The 17,327-nt window shown below is 50.2% G+C and overlaps 1 protein-coding gene across 1 annotated transcript in view; it reads left to right on the top strand.

The window, feature by feature from the left end:
* The window catches only part of FIBCD1 (fibrinogen C domain containing 1), a 44,550-nt gene that overhangs the window by 15,128 nt on the left and 12,095 nt on the right, over positions 1-17,327 (top strand). The window contains exons 3-5 of the mRNA XM_029063999.2: positions 733-892; positions 1,755-1,891; positions 14,960-15,056. Of these exons, the coding sequence (XP_028919832.1) occupies positions 733-892; positions 1,755-1,891; positions 14,960-15,056 (394 nt within the window). The remainder of the gene's footprint in view (positions 1-732; positions 893-1,754; positions 1,892-14,959; positions 15,057-17,327) is intronic.

The raw sequence follows: 17,327 nt of genomic DNA, 5'->3' as shown, positions 1-17,327 counted from the left end.
AATTACTACCCAAATGAGAAACAGGTTGGAGTTAGAAATGGACAGGAAAATGGAAATATTTTTTTTTTTCGATAGCAACACCTAAACACTTGGCGAATCTAGAGGGCTCTGGAGTTTTGCAGACAAAAAATTTCTGTGGAGATGGGTAATGCAATCATCGTTACGGATGTTGGGGATGGTTACTGGAGAGAGCAGAAATTCCAACAGTCGTGGGAGGTAGAAAAAGAGCAGCTTGCTTGAAAATCGCTTGGACCGTCCCTTCTCCCCACTTAAACTCTTTGACTGTGAGCCCCCTGAGGGACAGGAGCTGTGTTTAATTCCCACCTGGGTGGTGGGCCTTCCTGATCTGCTGTGGGTTTCAAGGCCTCTCTACCCCATGTCCTAGGCTGGAGGTGGTAGGAGGATGGAGAATAATAATAATAACAAGAATAATAACAAGAATAGCTTTTAAGTGCTTACTATGTGCCAGGCACTATACTAAGCGCTGGAGTGAGTACAAGCAAATCGAGTTGGACAAAGTCCCTGTCCCCTGTGGGTCTCACAGTCTCAATCCCCATTTTACAGTGAAGTAACTGAGGCCCAGAGGAGTGAAGTGACTCGCCTAAGGTCACAAAGCAGACAAGTGGCAGAGGCAGGATTAGAACCCATGGCCTTCTGACTCCCAGGCCCGGGGTGTAGCCACTACACCAGAATAATCTTTGTCTGTTCCCTTACCCATTCTTTCACCCGCAGCTGCTCTCCGAGAGCCAGACCAACATGGCCCGGCTGGTGAGTTCCGTCAGTGACGTCCTGGACACCCTGCAAAAGGACCGGGGAGTGGTGAGGCCCCAAGTCAAGGCCGATTTACAGAGGGTCCCAGCCAGGGGATCCCGGTCCCGGGGATGTTCTAATGGTGAGAAAGAAGGCTCTCCTCTCTCCCCTTTCCCTCCATCCCTCGGGAGTAAATACAGTGATAGTACCAGGCACATTGCCCCAACCCCACACTTTCTAGTCCAGTGAAAATGCTCAATGCCCTCAAAACCCATGCAGATGCCCCACCCTACTGGGCTACCCAATCATGTCCCCAAAGCTCTTCCCCTTTCCCCTGATCTGGGAGGAGTAGCTGCCTCTATCCAGACCGTAGTGTTCAGTAGTTAATGCAACCAGGGGAACAGGGGGAGATTGCTTTCCACTGACCCAGTGGGGTCGGGGGTGGAAGGCAGGTCAAGGAATTTCTGGTGAGGAAGGGAGGGGATGGGAAGGATGAGGTTGGGACAGGGGAGGGTTTGGATGGGAGGAAGTAAAAAAGTTGGGGAGGAGAGAAAGGGAGTGATGGAGGAAGAAGGGGCAACAGGTTATGTTTCCTCCCATCCATTTTCCTCTTCACCCTACAGGAACCCTTGTAGTCAGTCATATTTCTTGAGCGCTTTCTGTGTGCAGAGCACTTGGCCAAAAGCTTGGGAGAGTACAACATAACAAATACATTCCCTGCCCACAATGAACTTACACTCTAGCGGGAGAGACAGATATTCACATAAATAAATTACAGTTAGCTACAAGAGACAGCAGCATTTGTAGAAGACACACCAACATTTGTACACAGTCACATACACATATGCACAAAGGCAATTCGAGCAGCCAACTGGAGCAGGACAGAGAAGGACAGGAAATTAACTCCGGGAAGCCAGGAATTTAACTAACTCATTCTCTCTCCCCACCCTCATGTTCTTTTCCTCCCTTGTGACTCTCCGTCCCTCCCCGCCCCGGCACCGCAGGTTCTCGTCCACGCGACTGCTTTGACATCTACGGAAGCGGACTACAAGAGGATGGGATTTACTCCATCTTCCCCACCCACTACCCCTCGGGCTTCCAGGTCTACTGCGACATGAGCACGGATGGCGGAGGGTGGACGGTGAGTGCCCAGCCCTCGGGTCTAATGCCGTCAGACATAGGTGGGGCAAATGAAGGAGCCCAAGGTCTCTCATCCGTGGGGGCTTCCTCCTAAAGTAGGGTATGCTCTGTGCTGTGAGTTAGGGAGACTGGCAAATAGGAAGAAAAAATTTCCCAGGCCTCCCTCCACCCGGGAGATGTCAGGTGGGTACGTCAAGGACAGCAGAATTCTCATCCACTCAGTGATCCCAGGAGAGGGAGAGTGTTTCCCAAACAGGAAATCCTCATCCAAATTCAGGCCCACCAACGGGAAAAGGGCATATTTGCCAGAGGGCCTTTCAGAAGCCTTGAGGTTCATTCATTCATTCAATCGTATTTATCGAGCATTAACTGTGTGCAGAGCACTGTACTAAGCATTTGCGAAAGTACAATACACAATAAACAGACCCATTTCCTGCCCACAATGAGACCCCTGAGGTTATATATTCATTCACTGGTATTTATTGAGCGCTTTCTCTATGCAAAGCACTATACTAAGTACTTGGGAGCGTAAAATACAACAATAAAAAGATCCATTCCCTGCCCACAACAAGCTTACAATCTAGCAGGCACTGTTCTTCCTTCTCAAGCTGTATCTATGCCAATCAAGGATCAGGGCATCAGAAGCAGTGGCAGGGCAGCAGAACCAGAACCCACGTCCCTTCCATCCCTGGGCCCATTGTAAATGAATCTCTTATTTCTGCCATCCCCCTGCTTCGCTCTCCCTTTCTCTGTATGTAAACGAAGAGCACCCAGTGAGCCTACTTCACTACCAAACTCTGGGAGAAAATTTCTCAGCCTTTTGACTGTGTTGACTGTGTTGCAGGGCAGGTGGGAAGCTCAGAAAGGCTGGTCCTCTCAATGCTTCGGCCATTTGGCCACACTGAGGCAAAAATGGCCACCCCTTCCACTTCTAGATGATGTCATTCCACTGAGCTGCATAAGTATATGAAGCATAAGAAACAGGGTATTCTAGTGGAAGGAGCACGGGCCTGGGAGTCAGAGGTCCTGGGTTCTAATTCTGACTCCGCCCCTTGCCTGCTGTGTGACCTTGGTAAATCACTTAACTTCTCTGGGCCTGTGTTTCCTCAACTGTAATATGGGGTTCAAAACCTGCTCAGTCTCCCTTTTTGACTGTGAGCCCCTTTACGGGACAGGCAATGAGTCCAAACTGACTAGCTTGGATTCACCCAAGTGCTTAGTACAGTGCTCGGCCAACAGTGAGAGCTGAACAAATACCACCATTAATTATAATGAAATGAAGTCATCACTTTGAACCCAAAGCAATATGAGAAGCAGTGTGTCCTAGTGGATAAAGCAAGGCTTGGGAGTCAGAGGACTTGGGTTCTAATCCCAGCTCTGCTGCTTGTCTGCTGCGTAACCTTGGGCAAGTCAATTAATTTATCTGTGCCGCAGTTCCCTCATCTGTAAAATGGGGATTAAGACTGTGAGCCCCAGTTGGGACATAATCTGTGTCCCATCTGCTTAGCTTGAATCTTACCTCAGTGCTTAGTACAGTGCCTGGCACATAGTAAGCACTTAACAAATACCATAAAAAAAGCATTTGTTCCATAGCCCCTGCGTTCCCCTCCCAGGTGCTATTCACAGGGGTGCCACTTCTGACAGGTGGGGACTCATTCAAATCTTTAATCCAAATGCCCATAGATGCTACCCCTTGGTCCGGCCCTCCAAGATAATAGCACTACTCAGAGAAAGTCCTGCTCTAATACCTCATCCTCCTCCATGAGCTAGGTTGCCCTCACCTGACTGGGCAGATGACTGTCAGCAGAGGGGAGCACAAGGGTCTTTGAAAACTGGAGGGAGAAGGGAAGAAATGTGAACCAAGCTCTCTCCCAATTCACAATCACGGCTTAATATCTGAGTGTCCACTTTCACGGCTCTGGTGGTGAAACGTGAAAATTCACAGCTTACCTGAGTTTCTCCTCCACTTCCGTTAGAACTTTGCTTGAGGAACTCGTGGGGTGGAGTATGTCTGTCTTCTACCAGGGGAGCTGAAGTTGTTGCTGAATATTTTGGGTTACGTTGATTTCCAAACCAACAGATTTCCAGTGAAGTGTTTTGCTCTGGTTGAAATCAGTGATCGAAGGGAAGAGGGAAGCTTCCCCTTCCCCATCTTGCCGTCTGAGATGCAAATCGGAAAGCAGGGGATGCGGAGCGGGGGAGGGACGAGAGAGCTGTGAGGGGGAGATCTGTTCAAAGCTGTTGCAGAGAGATGGGGTCAGGCAGCAGCAGCAGTAGGAGCTGGTATAAAAGAGCATCGGTCATTAGAAGCAAGTGAATATGAGAGACAGGAATTCCCAGAAGAAGAGTTAAAAGAAGACATATTCTAGGCCTTTGGTGTCCAAGAAGAGAGATTCTGAATGCACTTGGTATGTGCCTTGTGGGTAAGAAGCTGTCTTGTTCTTTGAAGTCCAATAGTATCTGAGTTATGGGCTTCTTTGCCTTCAGAAATGCAGAGAGGTTGAGTAATAGAGAAAAAGCTTCTGCTCAGAAATCAGAGTTAAAGGTTAGGACAACCTTAATAAAAGACAGAGACACCGGCCCAAGTTATGGATCTTCCACTTTATTTGCCGTGGACCTAGTCTCTGGAGAAGTCAGTCAGGATTTGGGCTGGAGATGGGCAATTGCTCTGAGTTTGGATCCCTGGGGATTACAGGCGATGTCAATAAGGAATTTGGATGTGACCTCTCACTTAGATTTTGAGCCATGGATGGGAGGCGTTGGCCCCATAAAAGCACCGGGAGAAGGCAATTCTTGGGCACGTAGCCCCAGCCATGGCAGCTGAACATTAATATCCATTCTTGGAGCCAAAGCCAATCTTTTTCAAGAGACGTACAGGCATCCGTCAAGATCAAAGGCCTGCCAGACCCAATTGCTTAGAAACTCAATTGCCGTTTGGGAAGGAGACTGAAGCACCTACTGCCGCTGGTTACCATCTATTCTCATTAGAAGCCATATCCAATCTTCCCGACTTTCAAGTTTCACCTCCCCATTGCCTTCTGACTGGCCGATCTACCTGCTGTTCCAGAGAGTTTGGAATGGAAATGCCCATGGGCCCCTACTGGGAAAGGAAGGGATGAGGCAAGGGAAGGAGGGTTCTTGAGATTCTAAAAGCACCATAGCGAGGTCTCCCAGAGCTGAGCGGAGACCACGTTCAGTTCAGATCCCCGACCAGGTTTGGTCCCTAAGGGGCCAAGATTTCAGTTAAGAGAAACCTCTGGTGCCAACAGGAGGGTATCTAAGCCCCATTTTGGAAATGAGTTGATGATCGAAAGCTGAACAGACTGTCCCCATCCAGTCTCTTCCTTAGAAAGAACCTAAAGTAGAAAGAGGATCTATCTGCCATTCCTATCTTTTCACAACTTCTAGGTAGAAGGAAGGACAGGTGTAATTATGACAACCTGGGTCCTGTTCTGGGCATCCCCAGGGACCTCCAGGAAAAGCCGGATAGTACAGTGGCTAGAGCACTGTCCTGGGAGTCAGAAGGTCATGGATTCTAATCCCAGCTCCACCATTTGTCTGCTGTTTGATCTTGGGCAAGTCACTTCACTTCTCTGTGCCTCAATTCCCTCATCTGTAAAGTGAGGATTGAGACCGTGAGCCCCTTGTGGAACATGGACTGTGTGTCCAACCTGATTACTTCGTATCTACCCCAGTGCTTAGAAAAATGCCTGGTACAAAGTAAACGCTTAACAAATGCTACAGGAAAAAAAAACAACTTATGTTCAGGGCACGGTACTTAATTCTTGGGAGTGTACAATACAACAGAGTTAGTAGACAAGTTCCCTGCCCACATATTATATTGTACTCTCCCAAGCGCTTAGTATAGTGCTCTGCACATGGTAAGTGCTCAATAAATATGATTGAATGAAGGAACTAGAATTAGAATGGTGTCTAGAATGACTTCTAGAATGCCTCAGTACAAGCTCTCTGGCTGGGGAGGAAAGAACGTGGGGATTCCAGAAGCAGGTGGCAGTATGGACCAAGGCCAAGGGATCACTGTGAGGGGTAGAGGAAGGTGGGACAGTTCTGAAGATGACATGGCCCCACTCCCACTGGACCTCAAGGAGGCTGCCAAATCTTCCTCACTCGGAGCATCAACCGAGTAAGCTGCTGTGTCCTAGGGGAGAAGCTGCCGGATGAGAAGGATGAACTTACTACTGAGAAACCCAGGTGTCCAAAGATGTGGGTTTCAGAAAAAACAGTCCTCTGGTGGAGAGTACCCTGGGACCACTCAACATCCTTCTAAAACTCAAAAAGGAAAAGATTTAGTGTCCGGCGCCAGTGGAGCATTCTGGTCTTGGCGCTCCATCGAAAGGTCTGATAAACATCCATTCCAGCTTGCTTCTCGAGTTGATTCATGAACTTGCTGCAATATTGGCTGGATTGTCTGGAGAGGGCCTAGGAGTCCTGAGACCTCAGTGCCAGAAGAAAAAAGTCTGACTTATGTTCAGCACGCCAGATTCACAGAACTATCGGGTCAGCCCCGATCCGCAGGACCCGTTTCTGAAACCAGGGGGTAGCAAAGCAGATAGGAGGGAAATCAAAACCGAGTGACACCCCAGCTGAAGGCTCAAAGAGCCCCTGAGTCTCTTTGGGGGAAGCCAGGAGTCCCTTTGCCTGGCTGACTTGTCAGAGTGCAAGCCTGCAGCACCTATGAAAAGCCAGCAGTGATGCCTTCACACTTGCAGGGAAAGCCTAGAGGGAGGAACACCCATCCACCATGCCCTCTGGTTTGGCATTGATCTCTCGGCCCTTCTGGTCTCTGAGTCTTTTTTCCTGAATCCTTCTGGCGACTGGACCCAATCAGCCTTGTAGAGCAAATATACCCAGAAGCATCCGGTCATGGCGATCCTTCACACGTATCCATTGTGGTGCCTGGAATGATTTAGGATAATCACGTCACTGGGCCTAATGTCACAGGACCCCAGCTCCCCCTGTGTTCCGACCCTGAGGTGGCAAGAGATCACAGTTCCTGGTCATCCAGTTCCTCCTGTCTCCCAGTACCCTCAGAAAGGATGACTGGGAGCTTCCCGTGATCTCTCCGGTGCCTGATCCTGTGCATAGGAAGGGAGAGTTTGACAGACAGGCAGACAGAGACAGAGACCCAGGCCTCACAGCCTGGCCCAGGCACCTTGTCTGTCGGAAAGAAAAAGGCAGTGAGGAATGGGTTGCTTCAAATCTAGAATTGTTCCCCATCTAGGCTGTAAGCTCGTTGTGGGCAGGGAATGTGTCTTCTAACTCTGTTGTCCCCTACTCTCCCAAGCGTTACAGTGCTATGTACATAGTAAGGGCTCAATAAATGCCATTCATTTGTTGATCTAGGTGGGACAAAGGACCCCAGCCGGAAGGCCCCACTTTTAAGCCTGCATTTATTTCTTGGAACTTTTCTTCTTCTAAATAATGATTTCAGGGTTCTTATTTGGAAACAAACCGTTCCATACCCGCAGTTCAACCTTCAGACTGTCCAGGAGCAGTAGACCGTTTAGAAAAACCCTCCGGGTAATAGACCAGTGTAGGCATGGATAGAGGGGCTGCCTGGGGTCACCCACAGCGATGACTGTTAAATGTAAGGGCGGGAGGTGAAGCTTCCATTCCTGAAGATTGTTCTCTTCAGCCCTTCCCTGTCCTGTGAGGTCTCCAGCTTCCAAAACCGAGCCGGGGCCCTTCCGTAAGGAGACGCTGGGGGTCATGTGAAATTGGGGCCCGTAGCGTGATTATCCCGGGGGGACTTCCGCCACCGCAATCGATACGTCTGAAGGGTCACCTCGGCCACATCCCCAGCCCTGCCAACTTCCCCATCAGAGAAGTGCAGAGAAGCAAAAATCTCGGCCGGCTCTACGAGGCATTCCCCCGCCGGCTAGGGTCATCCGGTTCAGAGTCGCCTCTAATTGGCTCTCCTGCCGGCAGATTTCCCCCTCCTTTTTGTCAGCCACAGCCCAGAAGCTCTCAGAGAGGGGAGGTGATGCTTTCTTCCCTTTGAAAAGATGAAAGAAGTGGCTTTCTAAACCGGCAGCTGGGCTGGGATCCCCAGGATTGGGCTGTGTGGGAGAAGAAAAGCGCCCCAGCTCTGGGGCAGGAGGAGATGGGATTTGTCCTCGTAGGGAGAGATCCTGCCAGCCCCTGCAGGTGCCCTGGACCCCGGGGGGTGGAGATGTCTGAGCTGTCCATCAGGAGGAGGAAAGACATTTTCCAATTCTTTGGCTGTGACCAGCTCAACTCCTGTCTAACAGAGAAAGACCCTTGCCGAATTCCCTGCTAAGGAGGAAGCCGAGGTGGGAACGATTCCGATCTTTAATCACGTGCAGTTCTTTTCCCAGCAACTACAACCTTTGCAGAATATATCCAGACTTTCCTCACCTCACTAACGAGCCTTAATGAGGCACAGAGATGCTCAACCCCTCCCCCAACATCACACAGCAAATTAATAGCACAGCCTAGGTGGAAATCCTTCTTCCCTCAGGCCCTTAGGATGACAGTCATTTCCAAGACTTCAGGAATGATCTCTCAATAGAAACTAGTAGAGAAATAGAGCAGCCCCAGAAACGTAAAACGGCTAAGCAAATTGCCACAATCCCAAGGAGGACCGTCGGCACAGAAGGGCCAGAGGTCCAAGAAGGGACATTTTGGGGATAGGCCCACCAGAGAAGCCAGGATGGACATCCCACCAGGGCCACCCAATGCCAGGTTTTGACGCATCGCCCTCCTTGCCACCACCCCAGGCCCGGGCCTACCAGGGAACCGAAGCTTTCTTGCACCCCTGCCAAAAGTGCCCATGGGCTCCTCCCCCTGAGGGCAGCAGATCAGCCCAATTGTTCGGCGTGGCTTAGTGGATTGAGCACTGACATGGGAGTCAGAAGGACCTGGGTTCTAACCCTGGCTCCGCCACACGTCTGCTGTGTGACCTTGGGCAAGTCACTTCACTTCTCTGGGCCTCAGTTCCCTCATCTGTAAAATGGGGATTAAGGTTGTGAGCCCCATGTGGGACAGGGACTGTGTCCAACCCAATTTCCTTGCATCCACCCCAGGACTTAGAACGGTGCTTGGCACATAGTAAGCACTTAATAAGTACCATAATTATCAGTTATTATTATTACTATTATTATTAGTCTTTTCCCCGTTAAAGCTCTCCTGTTTTTCAGGGACCATTCTCCCCTTGCCAGAGCCATTCAGATCAGGTCTAATTCACCCATAAATACTTCATCTCAGCAGGCATCTCAAAGAAGCGATCAGAGGGCTGGATAGTCTTTCTCTGTTTTTCTTTAAAGTCAGAAACAAATTCGACTAGCTTCCCTGACAGGGCTCAGGCCAGGGGAAGACCAGGAGCCCAATCTAGCCCCGGATGCTCTATAGCCAGTCCAGAGAGAGAGAAAACTCCTGGAGTTGGGAAAAAAAGAACTTTCCAGCATTAGGATAAATAAATAATCTATTTTACATAAGGGGAGAATATATATTTTATGAGCAGGGCAGGAAAAACAAGATGCAGCAGCATCCATCTCTCCCTCCTGGCTCACCCCTTTCTCGCACCTTCCACCTCCCCACTGGCCCCGCTTGCTTGCTGCAGGCTGATATTCCATTTGTCCCAACTTTCTGCTTTCCTGACCCTAGCTGGCCCGTTGCCTGACCCACCTCTCGCCTCCCTCCCCGGGCCTCTGCGAGCACGAGCCCGGTGGCACACTCAGCAGGCCAGGACCAGAGGGCTGCAGGGAGACGTGACTTCACTGGTTCCACCTTGCCCCCGTAACCAAGCTAAGCCTCTGCCCCTGGGCTGACCCAACTGGACAAATCAGACCGATTCTCCCCCCGCGCAGCTCTAACCTCTTAAGGGTGTCACCTCCTGGAGCAAGGCGGGTGGTGACCTGGCTTCCTCTTCCCCAACCACCCCAGGTTCTGTGGGCCTGAAGACCCTGGGCCACGGGAAGAGAATCATGAAGGTATTTATTAAGCACTTAATATAAGGTGCTGTACTAAGTGCTGCGGTAGATATAATCAGGTTGGACACCGTCCCTGCCCCACATGGGACTCACAGTCTTAATCCCCATTTTGCAGATGGGGAAACTGGGGCACAGAGAAGTTAAGTGACTTGCCCAAAGTCCTGCCTGACGTGGCAATCGCATCTCCCACATCCTGGGATGCCTTCCAGGGAATGTCCAGAGAGCTCTCAGCCCTGATACCCAGATTGGCCTGCTTTGGGGGGGAACCTGTGTGACTGTGGGCAAGTCACTTAACTTCTCTGTGCCTCAGTTCCCTCATCTGTAAAATGGGGATTAAGACTGTGAGCCCCACGTGGGACAACCTGATTCCCCTGTGTTTACCCCAGCTCTTAGAACAGTGCTCGGCACATAGTAAGCGCTTAACAAATACCAACATTATTATTATTATTATTATTGACTTATGGGAGCCTCTCCGTGGGGTCCAAGGGCCACTTCCTCTCCCTGGGCTGGCCCCGGGGCCTCTCCCGGATTTGGATTCGGATTCTCCAGGCTTCCACTTCCTGCTCCCCTGTCAAAACTGCCTAGGGCCACTGCCTGGACGTCTCGTGTCTGTGCTTGGCTCTAACACAGGTTTATAATCGTATAATCGTGTTTATGGAGTGCTTACTGTGTACAAAACACTATACTAAGCACTTGGGACAGTACAGTACAACAATATAACGGGCACATCCCTTGCCCACAATGAGCTTACATTCTAGACGGGCGGTTTAGGGCCGCCTGTGGCCAGAAAACCCTCTCCTCGCTTCTTCGTCTCTTCCCCGCTCCACCCGGTCACCAGCCCAAGGGGCACGAGAAATCCCCGAGAGCACAAATGTGCCTCAGCTACCTGACATCGACGTTTATCTAGAAAACCGCTCTGGCCCGTTGAGCTGCTGGGCCGGCCAAGGACGACCAAGCCTGCCCAGGGCCGGCCGCTGCAGGGAGCAGCTCAGCAGGTAGGCGACCTACTTACAAGGCGAGGCCAAAGCAGATGAAGGGGAGTCTCCTGGCTGCCGAGGCTTCTACCCCCTCTCCTTCTCCACCCCCGTCAGCCGCCCCCGACAGCCGGCACAAAAAGCTGCTTTTAAGGTTCCTTCCAGTTAAGAGTCCCCTTCTTGTCCACAGAGTCAAATGGAAAACCCTTTAAAAGGAACTTAGCTGCAGCTTCTTAAAGGCTCAGGGCAGGGATAAAAATTAAGGCTCTAATTCTAGAAGGTAAGTACAGCAAAGAGAGCAGTGGAGGAACCCAAATTCCCCACCCCGATCCGCCCCCAGCTTTCTTTCCCCACTGCCCAACATACAATAATCCTGGATAAGCAGCGAAACCTAGTGGGTAGAGCACAGGCCTGGGAGTAGGAAGGATCTGGGTTCTAATCCTGACTCCGCCACTTGACTACCTTGGGCAAGTCACTTTGCTTCTCTGTGCCTCAGTTACCTCATCTGTAAAATGGGGATTAAGACTGTGAGCCCCATATGGGACATAGACTGAGTCCAACTGATTACTCTGTAACTACCCCAGTGCTTAGAATAGTGCCTGGCAAACAGTAAGAACTTAACAAACACCATAAAAAAGCCCAAATTCCTTCCCATGTTGTACTGAAGACAACGAACCAGTTGGAGAGGGAAATGTTACCGATGTGGTTCTCCTTCAGGTTGACTCCCTACCTTAGGGGGCTTCACCTTGGCCTTCCCTAATGGGAGAGTCTGGTGTCCGGAGCCTGAAGGAGATGCGAGTGAGAGAAGGAAGTCTAAGAGGATGGGCAGTTGTCTTTCTGGAAAGGTTACTCTGGAGTCTTGCCTTGAGGCAAGGGGATGGATTAGGTGACCTCTTTGCCAAGTTCAGTCCTATGGCTGAGCTGTTGGAATTTCAGAGGTGCTTTAATGCACACACTAGGGACCCCATCTTATTTATGTTTCAAATGCTTTTGACCCTTATTGGATTTCCTTCCTCTGTGAAGAAGAGGCGCTTGGGGATTTTCAAAACTTTAAGGTCTGGCCACTTGTGAGGAAAAACTATCGCCTCTACCCATTTTTTTCCCATGAAAGCCACGAAAGCAATAAAATTCAACATTTCCCAGGTGAGCTGGACGACCAGTCCAAGAACAAAACTGGAAGGATAAGGCCAAAGAGGAGCATCTCAGAAAACCACAGGGCACAAGCCAGGAGGCTAAAAGAAGCAGTTTGCCCATCAGTGTGAAAGATAGCCAGATGCGTGACTCGTGAAGTGCTTAAAGAAACCGAGGGGGAAGCCGCTGCCAGGGAGAGATGGCAACTGCCAATTCAGTCTTTGGTTCTCCAGGCACAGAGGACTTTGGTTCTCAGACAAGATGCTTGGCAAGGAGCTCTCTTAACTGTGCACACCAGTGTGGCTGGAGGGCCCTGTGTGCACATAGATGCCACTTGACACTTTGTACACCTGGAGATTGTGCCAATCAATCAGTCAATGGAGCGCTTGCTGGGTGCGGTGTGCTGCAGTACGTGCATGGGAGAATACAGCAGAATTAACAGATGCGATCCCGGCCCTCGAGGAGCTTACCACTTGCATCGCCTGTCTCCGTTCTCAAATCCACCTCCTGGTGGCCAGGCACGAGCCAGTTTATCAGCTGCCACAGCCGTCCAACAGCCCACCCGCTGTTTCTGGTCTCCGCTGACAGGTGAAGACGCACCGGAAGGAAGACATCAGTGAAGTGGAGAGATTACAAAAGAAAAGGAAAACAAGGAACGGGATTGTTTGTCAGCAAAATGTTTACATGTTCCAAACCAGCCCCGACTCCAACCACTGCAGCTCGTTTTCCAAAGCAATCTAAGCTCTGGGATTCCAGACTCCCACGCCGAGGATGCTATTAAGGCCCAGTTCAGGTAGACGCTCAGGTGTTCATTGGCAGTCCAATCACACCTTCCCCTGGAGCCTTTTTTTTTCTTCTCCTGAGGTGAGAGACTCTGCTTTCCTGAGTAGATCCAAGTGCCATCATCCTGGCGTGGCAGTAATTTGGTTGTCAAGGCAGTAATAAGACAGGCCCTTTCGGGTGGGAGGAGCAGAAATGAGCTCAGAAGCATCAGGAAGTGGTTCATTTTGTGGGATATACATAAGGCTGCCCGGGTCCACGGAGTAGAGGGGGGCCAGCTGGGATTAAAAAGCTCTTGTGGAGCTTTTTAATCACTCTGATTTGCTCCCTGTATTCACCTCCCTCCCCAGCCCCATAGAGCAATGTATGTATCTATAATTTATTCATATTAATGTCTGTCTCCCCCTCTAGACTATAAGCTCACTGGCAGAAAACACATCTACCAACTCTTATACTGTACTCTCCCAAGCTCTTACTTAGTATAAAGCCCTGCACTTAGTAAGAGCTCAATAAATACCTCTGATTGATTGGAAACTATTTGGAAGCACCTCATGGGGTTTTGAAACCATTTTAAAACCAGGCTGTGGCTTTTGAAATGTTGTTGAGCACCTAATGTGGGCAGAGCCCACTCTTTAAGACTTGGGAACATGGGAAAGATGTAAAAGACACCGTCTCTGCCCTCGAGGAACTTATCACATAGTGGGCTTCTTTTGGGGAAGCAGTAGGGCCTAATGGAAAGAGCTCGGGCCTGGGAGTCAGTAGGACCTGGGTTCTAATCCCAGCTCTGCCACTTGTCCACTGTGTGACCTCGGGCAAGTCACTTCACTTCTCTTTGCCCAGTTACTTCACCTGTAAAATGGGCATTAAGACTCTGAGTCCCATGTGGGACATTAACTGTCCCCTACCTGATTACATTGTATTTACCCCATCCCTTAGAGTAGTGCCTGGCACATAATAAGCACTTAAATACCACAGAAAAAAAAGAGTGCCAGGCTGCCTGTGCCTGCAAAGGAATCAAGTGTCAAGGTGAGGGAGCTTGCTGGAATCAAAAACATACTATTACTACTATTATTATTATTAATAATGGTATTTGTTAAACATTTACTATGCACCAAGCACTGGGATAAGTGCTGGAGTGGATGGAGCATATGAAGATTGCTCACGGTCCCTGCCCTGCATGGGGTTTACAGACTAAATGGGAAGAAACTTCACTATTGGCTTTAAAGCAGTCAATCACCTGGCCCCCTCCTAAAATGGGGATTAAGACTGTGAGCCTCATGTGGGACAACCTGATTACCTTGTATCTACCCCAGCGCTTAGAACAGTGCTCTGCACATAGTAAGCACTTAACAAATACCAACATTATTATTACCTCAACACGCTACTCTCCTACTACAACCCAGCTTGAACCCTTGGCTCCTCTAACACTAGCCTTCTCAACTGTACCTGGATCTCATTCATCTCGCCGTCAACCTCTGGCCCATGTCTTGCCTCTGGCCTGGAACGCTCTCCCTCCTCATTTCTGACAATTACTCTCCCTCGCTTCGAAGTCTTACTGAAGGCCCATCTCCTCCAAGAGGCCTTCCCTGACTAAACCCTCCTTCCCTCTACTCCCACTCCCTTCTGCGTCACCCTGACTTGCCCCCTTTATTCATTCCCCGCCCCCGCAACAATGACCCCACAGCACTTATGTACATATCTGTAATTTATTTATATTAATGTCTGCCTCTCCCTCTAAACTGTAAGTTTGTCGTGGGCAGGGACTGTGTCTGCTTATTGTTGGTTTGCACTTTCCCAAGTGCTTAATACAGTGTTCTGCACACAGTAAATGCTCAATAAATACGACTGACTGACTGCCTGACTGGGAGAATGTGAGCAGGAGTAGAGTGAGGAGAGGAACGACCACCTACATGGAGGTGTGGACTCCCCTCTGCCAGGTGTCCCATTGGACTCATCAATCCTGCCTCTGCCTCTTGTCTGCTGTGTAACCTTGGGCAAGTCACTTCACTTCTCTGGGCCTCAGTTACCTCATCTGTAAAATGGGGATGGAGACTGTGAACCCCTCCTGGGACAGGGACTGTGTCCAACCCGATTTGCTTGTATCCACCCCAGCGCTTAATTCAGTGGCTGGCACACAGTAAGCTCTTAACAACTGCCACAATAATTATTATTATTATTATAACTCACCAGTCCTCTTTCCCTCCCTTGCAGGTTTTTCAGAGGCGGGAGGACGGCTCGGTCAACTTCTTTCGAGGCTGGGAGGCGTATCGGGATGGCTTCGGCAAGCTCACGGGGGAGCACTGGTTAGGTACGTGATCCCGAATTGGATTTCCCCATCTGCTCTGGATGCCTTCATAAGTTCCCTCTGTGGCGCACAGGTGGTGAGGCACCGTATGTTGAGTCTTCTGGGAAGCCGATAGTGATGATGAGCAATAATCATGGTATTTGTTAAGGAATGTGCCAAGCACTGTACTTATCACTGAGATAGATTCATTCAGTCACTCATATTTATTAAGCACTGGCTGAGTGCAGAGCACTATACTAAGCACTTGGGAAATACAGTACAACAATAAACTGTGACATTCCCTGCCCACAACAGGTACAAGGCCTAGAGATAGATGCAAGATAATCGGGTCGGACACAGTCCCCGTCCCACCTGGGGTTCACTGGGGCTCCCTCTAAGTAGGAGGGAGAACAGGTATTGAATCCCTCTTTTGACAGATGAGGAAACTGAGGCCCAGAGAAGTTACAGTGACTTGATCAAGATTCCATAATAGGCCAGTGGTGGAGCCGGGACTAGGACGCAGATCATCTAGGCCCCAGGCCGCACTCTTTCAGCTAAGCCACGTTGCTTCTCTAGTGGTGGAACGACCTTACCAGAACTACAGGGAACTCAGAAGGTCCAGGCCAAGTCAGCTTGCTGTGCGTCCCATGCACCCACTGTGTGTAACGCTCTGTACCAAATGCTGTGTGGTCTTCCCAAGACCGAGACTGGTCCCCAAATCTCCCCGGTGAACCAGGGTGATCTTGGGAAACTAAGCTTTAGGCTGTAAGCTCCCTGTGGGCAGGAAACATGTCTACACACACTGATTAGTACAGTGCTCTGCACACAATAAGCACTCAAGAACGGGGTATGGGTGTCAGAGGGCATGGGTTCTAATCCCGGCTCCGCCGCTTGTCTGCTGTGTGACCTTGAGTAAGCCACTTATCTTCTCTGTGCCTGAGTTACCTCATCTGTAAAATGGAGATGAAGACTTTGAGCCACATATGGGACAGCCTGATTACCTTGTATCTACCACACCACTTAGAGCAGTGCTTGGCACATAGTAAGTGCTTAACAAATACCATTATTATTATTATTGTTGTTGTTACTACTATTATTAACAAATACCATTGATTGATTGGGAGGCAGTGGAAAAGAGAGTTAGGAGAGGGGAAGCTCCTAGCCCCCCCGGCCCCTCCAGGAGGTGAACTGGCATTTCCCTGCCAAGGGGGCCGCCTCAGGTGGGGGCGCAGACCCCCCGGGGCGGTGAGGGGAAGGTGTCCGGCATCCACCATCGCTTTTGTCGATCTGCATTTGCAGTTGATCCGCTGCACTCCCAGCCTCTCCGCGGTGGTGTCTGGGCTCCCACATCTTAATTGAAATCTATCAGCGGCAACGAAAGGTGTGAGAAGGAGCCATTTAGGCGAGGCCCTGATTAACACTTGGCAGGCGCCCGGTGCCCTGAGATGAATTTCAAAATGATTTCCCAGAGCCGGAGCCGGCAGGAGCCTGCACAAAGCCCCAAACTTTCCAGCGTTAAAAACCCACCTTCCCGCCCTCCCCATCCCTGGTTTAACGCTGGCTCCGGAGGGAGGGGAAACCTCCGGGGGAGATATGGGATGACTCACGTTTGAGGCAGAGGCCCATGGCGGGGGCCTGGGGAGGAAGGCTGCAGTTAATTAAACTGTGGAAAGGTGACATGGACATTCTGGGAAGCAATAATGGCAGATCAATAAGGGTAAAGAGACATACACAGAGACACAGAGGAAGAGAGAAACCAGCGGCTATACCAAAAAGTAGAAAGGGGAAAGGGTGAGAAGGATCGTGCCTCCCCAGACCTCCAAAGTCTGCCCGCTGCCAGCCAATTGCCTGTACCGTAGCAGCTGGAGGTGTCCCTCAATAGGGGTAGGAAGGCAGGTTGTTGCCAGCCAGCAGGGCGCCTTGCCCTTAGGGACTTAAAAAGCTAAGTCAGAGCAGGGGATTTACCCCAATTCTTCCTCTCCGGAGCACATTACAAACTGGATTTCCTAAGAAGAGGCTCATGGAAGGCAACGGGCAGCAGGAAAGTCGCTTTCTGAATAAGAATAAGAATAATAATGATAATAATAATGGCATTTGTTTAGCACTTACTGTGTGTCACGCACTGTTCGAAGTGCTGGGATAGACACGAGTTTATCAGGTTGCACACAATCCCTGCCCAACATGGGGCTCACAGTCTTAGAAAACAGAGTGGCTCAGCGGAAAGAGCACGGGCTTGGGAGTCAGAGGTCATGAGTTCGAATTCCGGCTCAGCCACTTGTCAGCTGTGTGACTGTG

Source organism: Ornithorhynchus anatinus, chromosome 4 (genome assembly GCF_004115215.2).
Source record: "Ornithorhynchus anatinus isolate Pmale09 chromosome 4, mOrnAna1.pri.v4, whole genome shotgun sequence".
NCBI lineage: Eukaryota > Metazoa > Chordata > Mammalia > Monotremata > Ornithorhynchidae > Ornithorhynchus > Ornithorhynchus anatinus.
The sequence above is the reverse complement of the archived record's forward strand: the minus strand, read 5'-3'. Positions and strand labels throughout refer to the sequence as shown.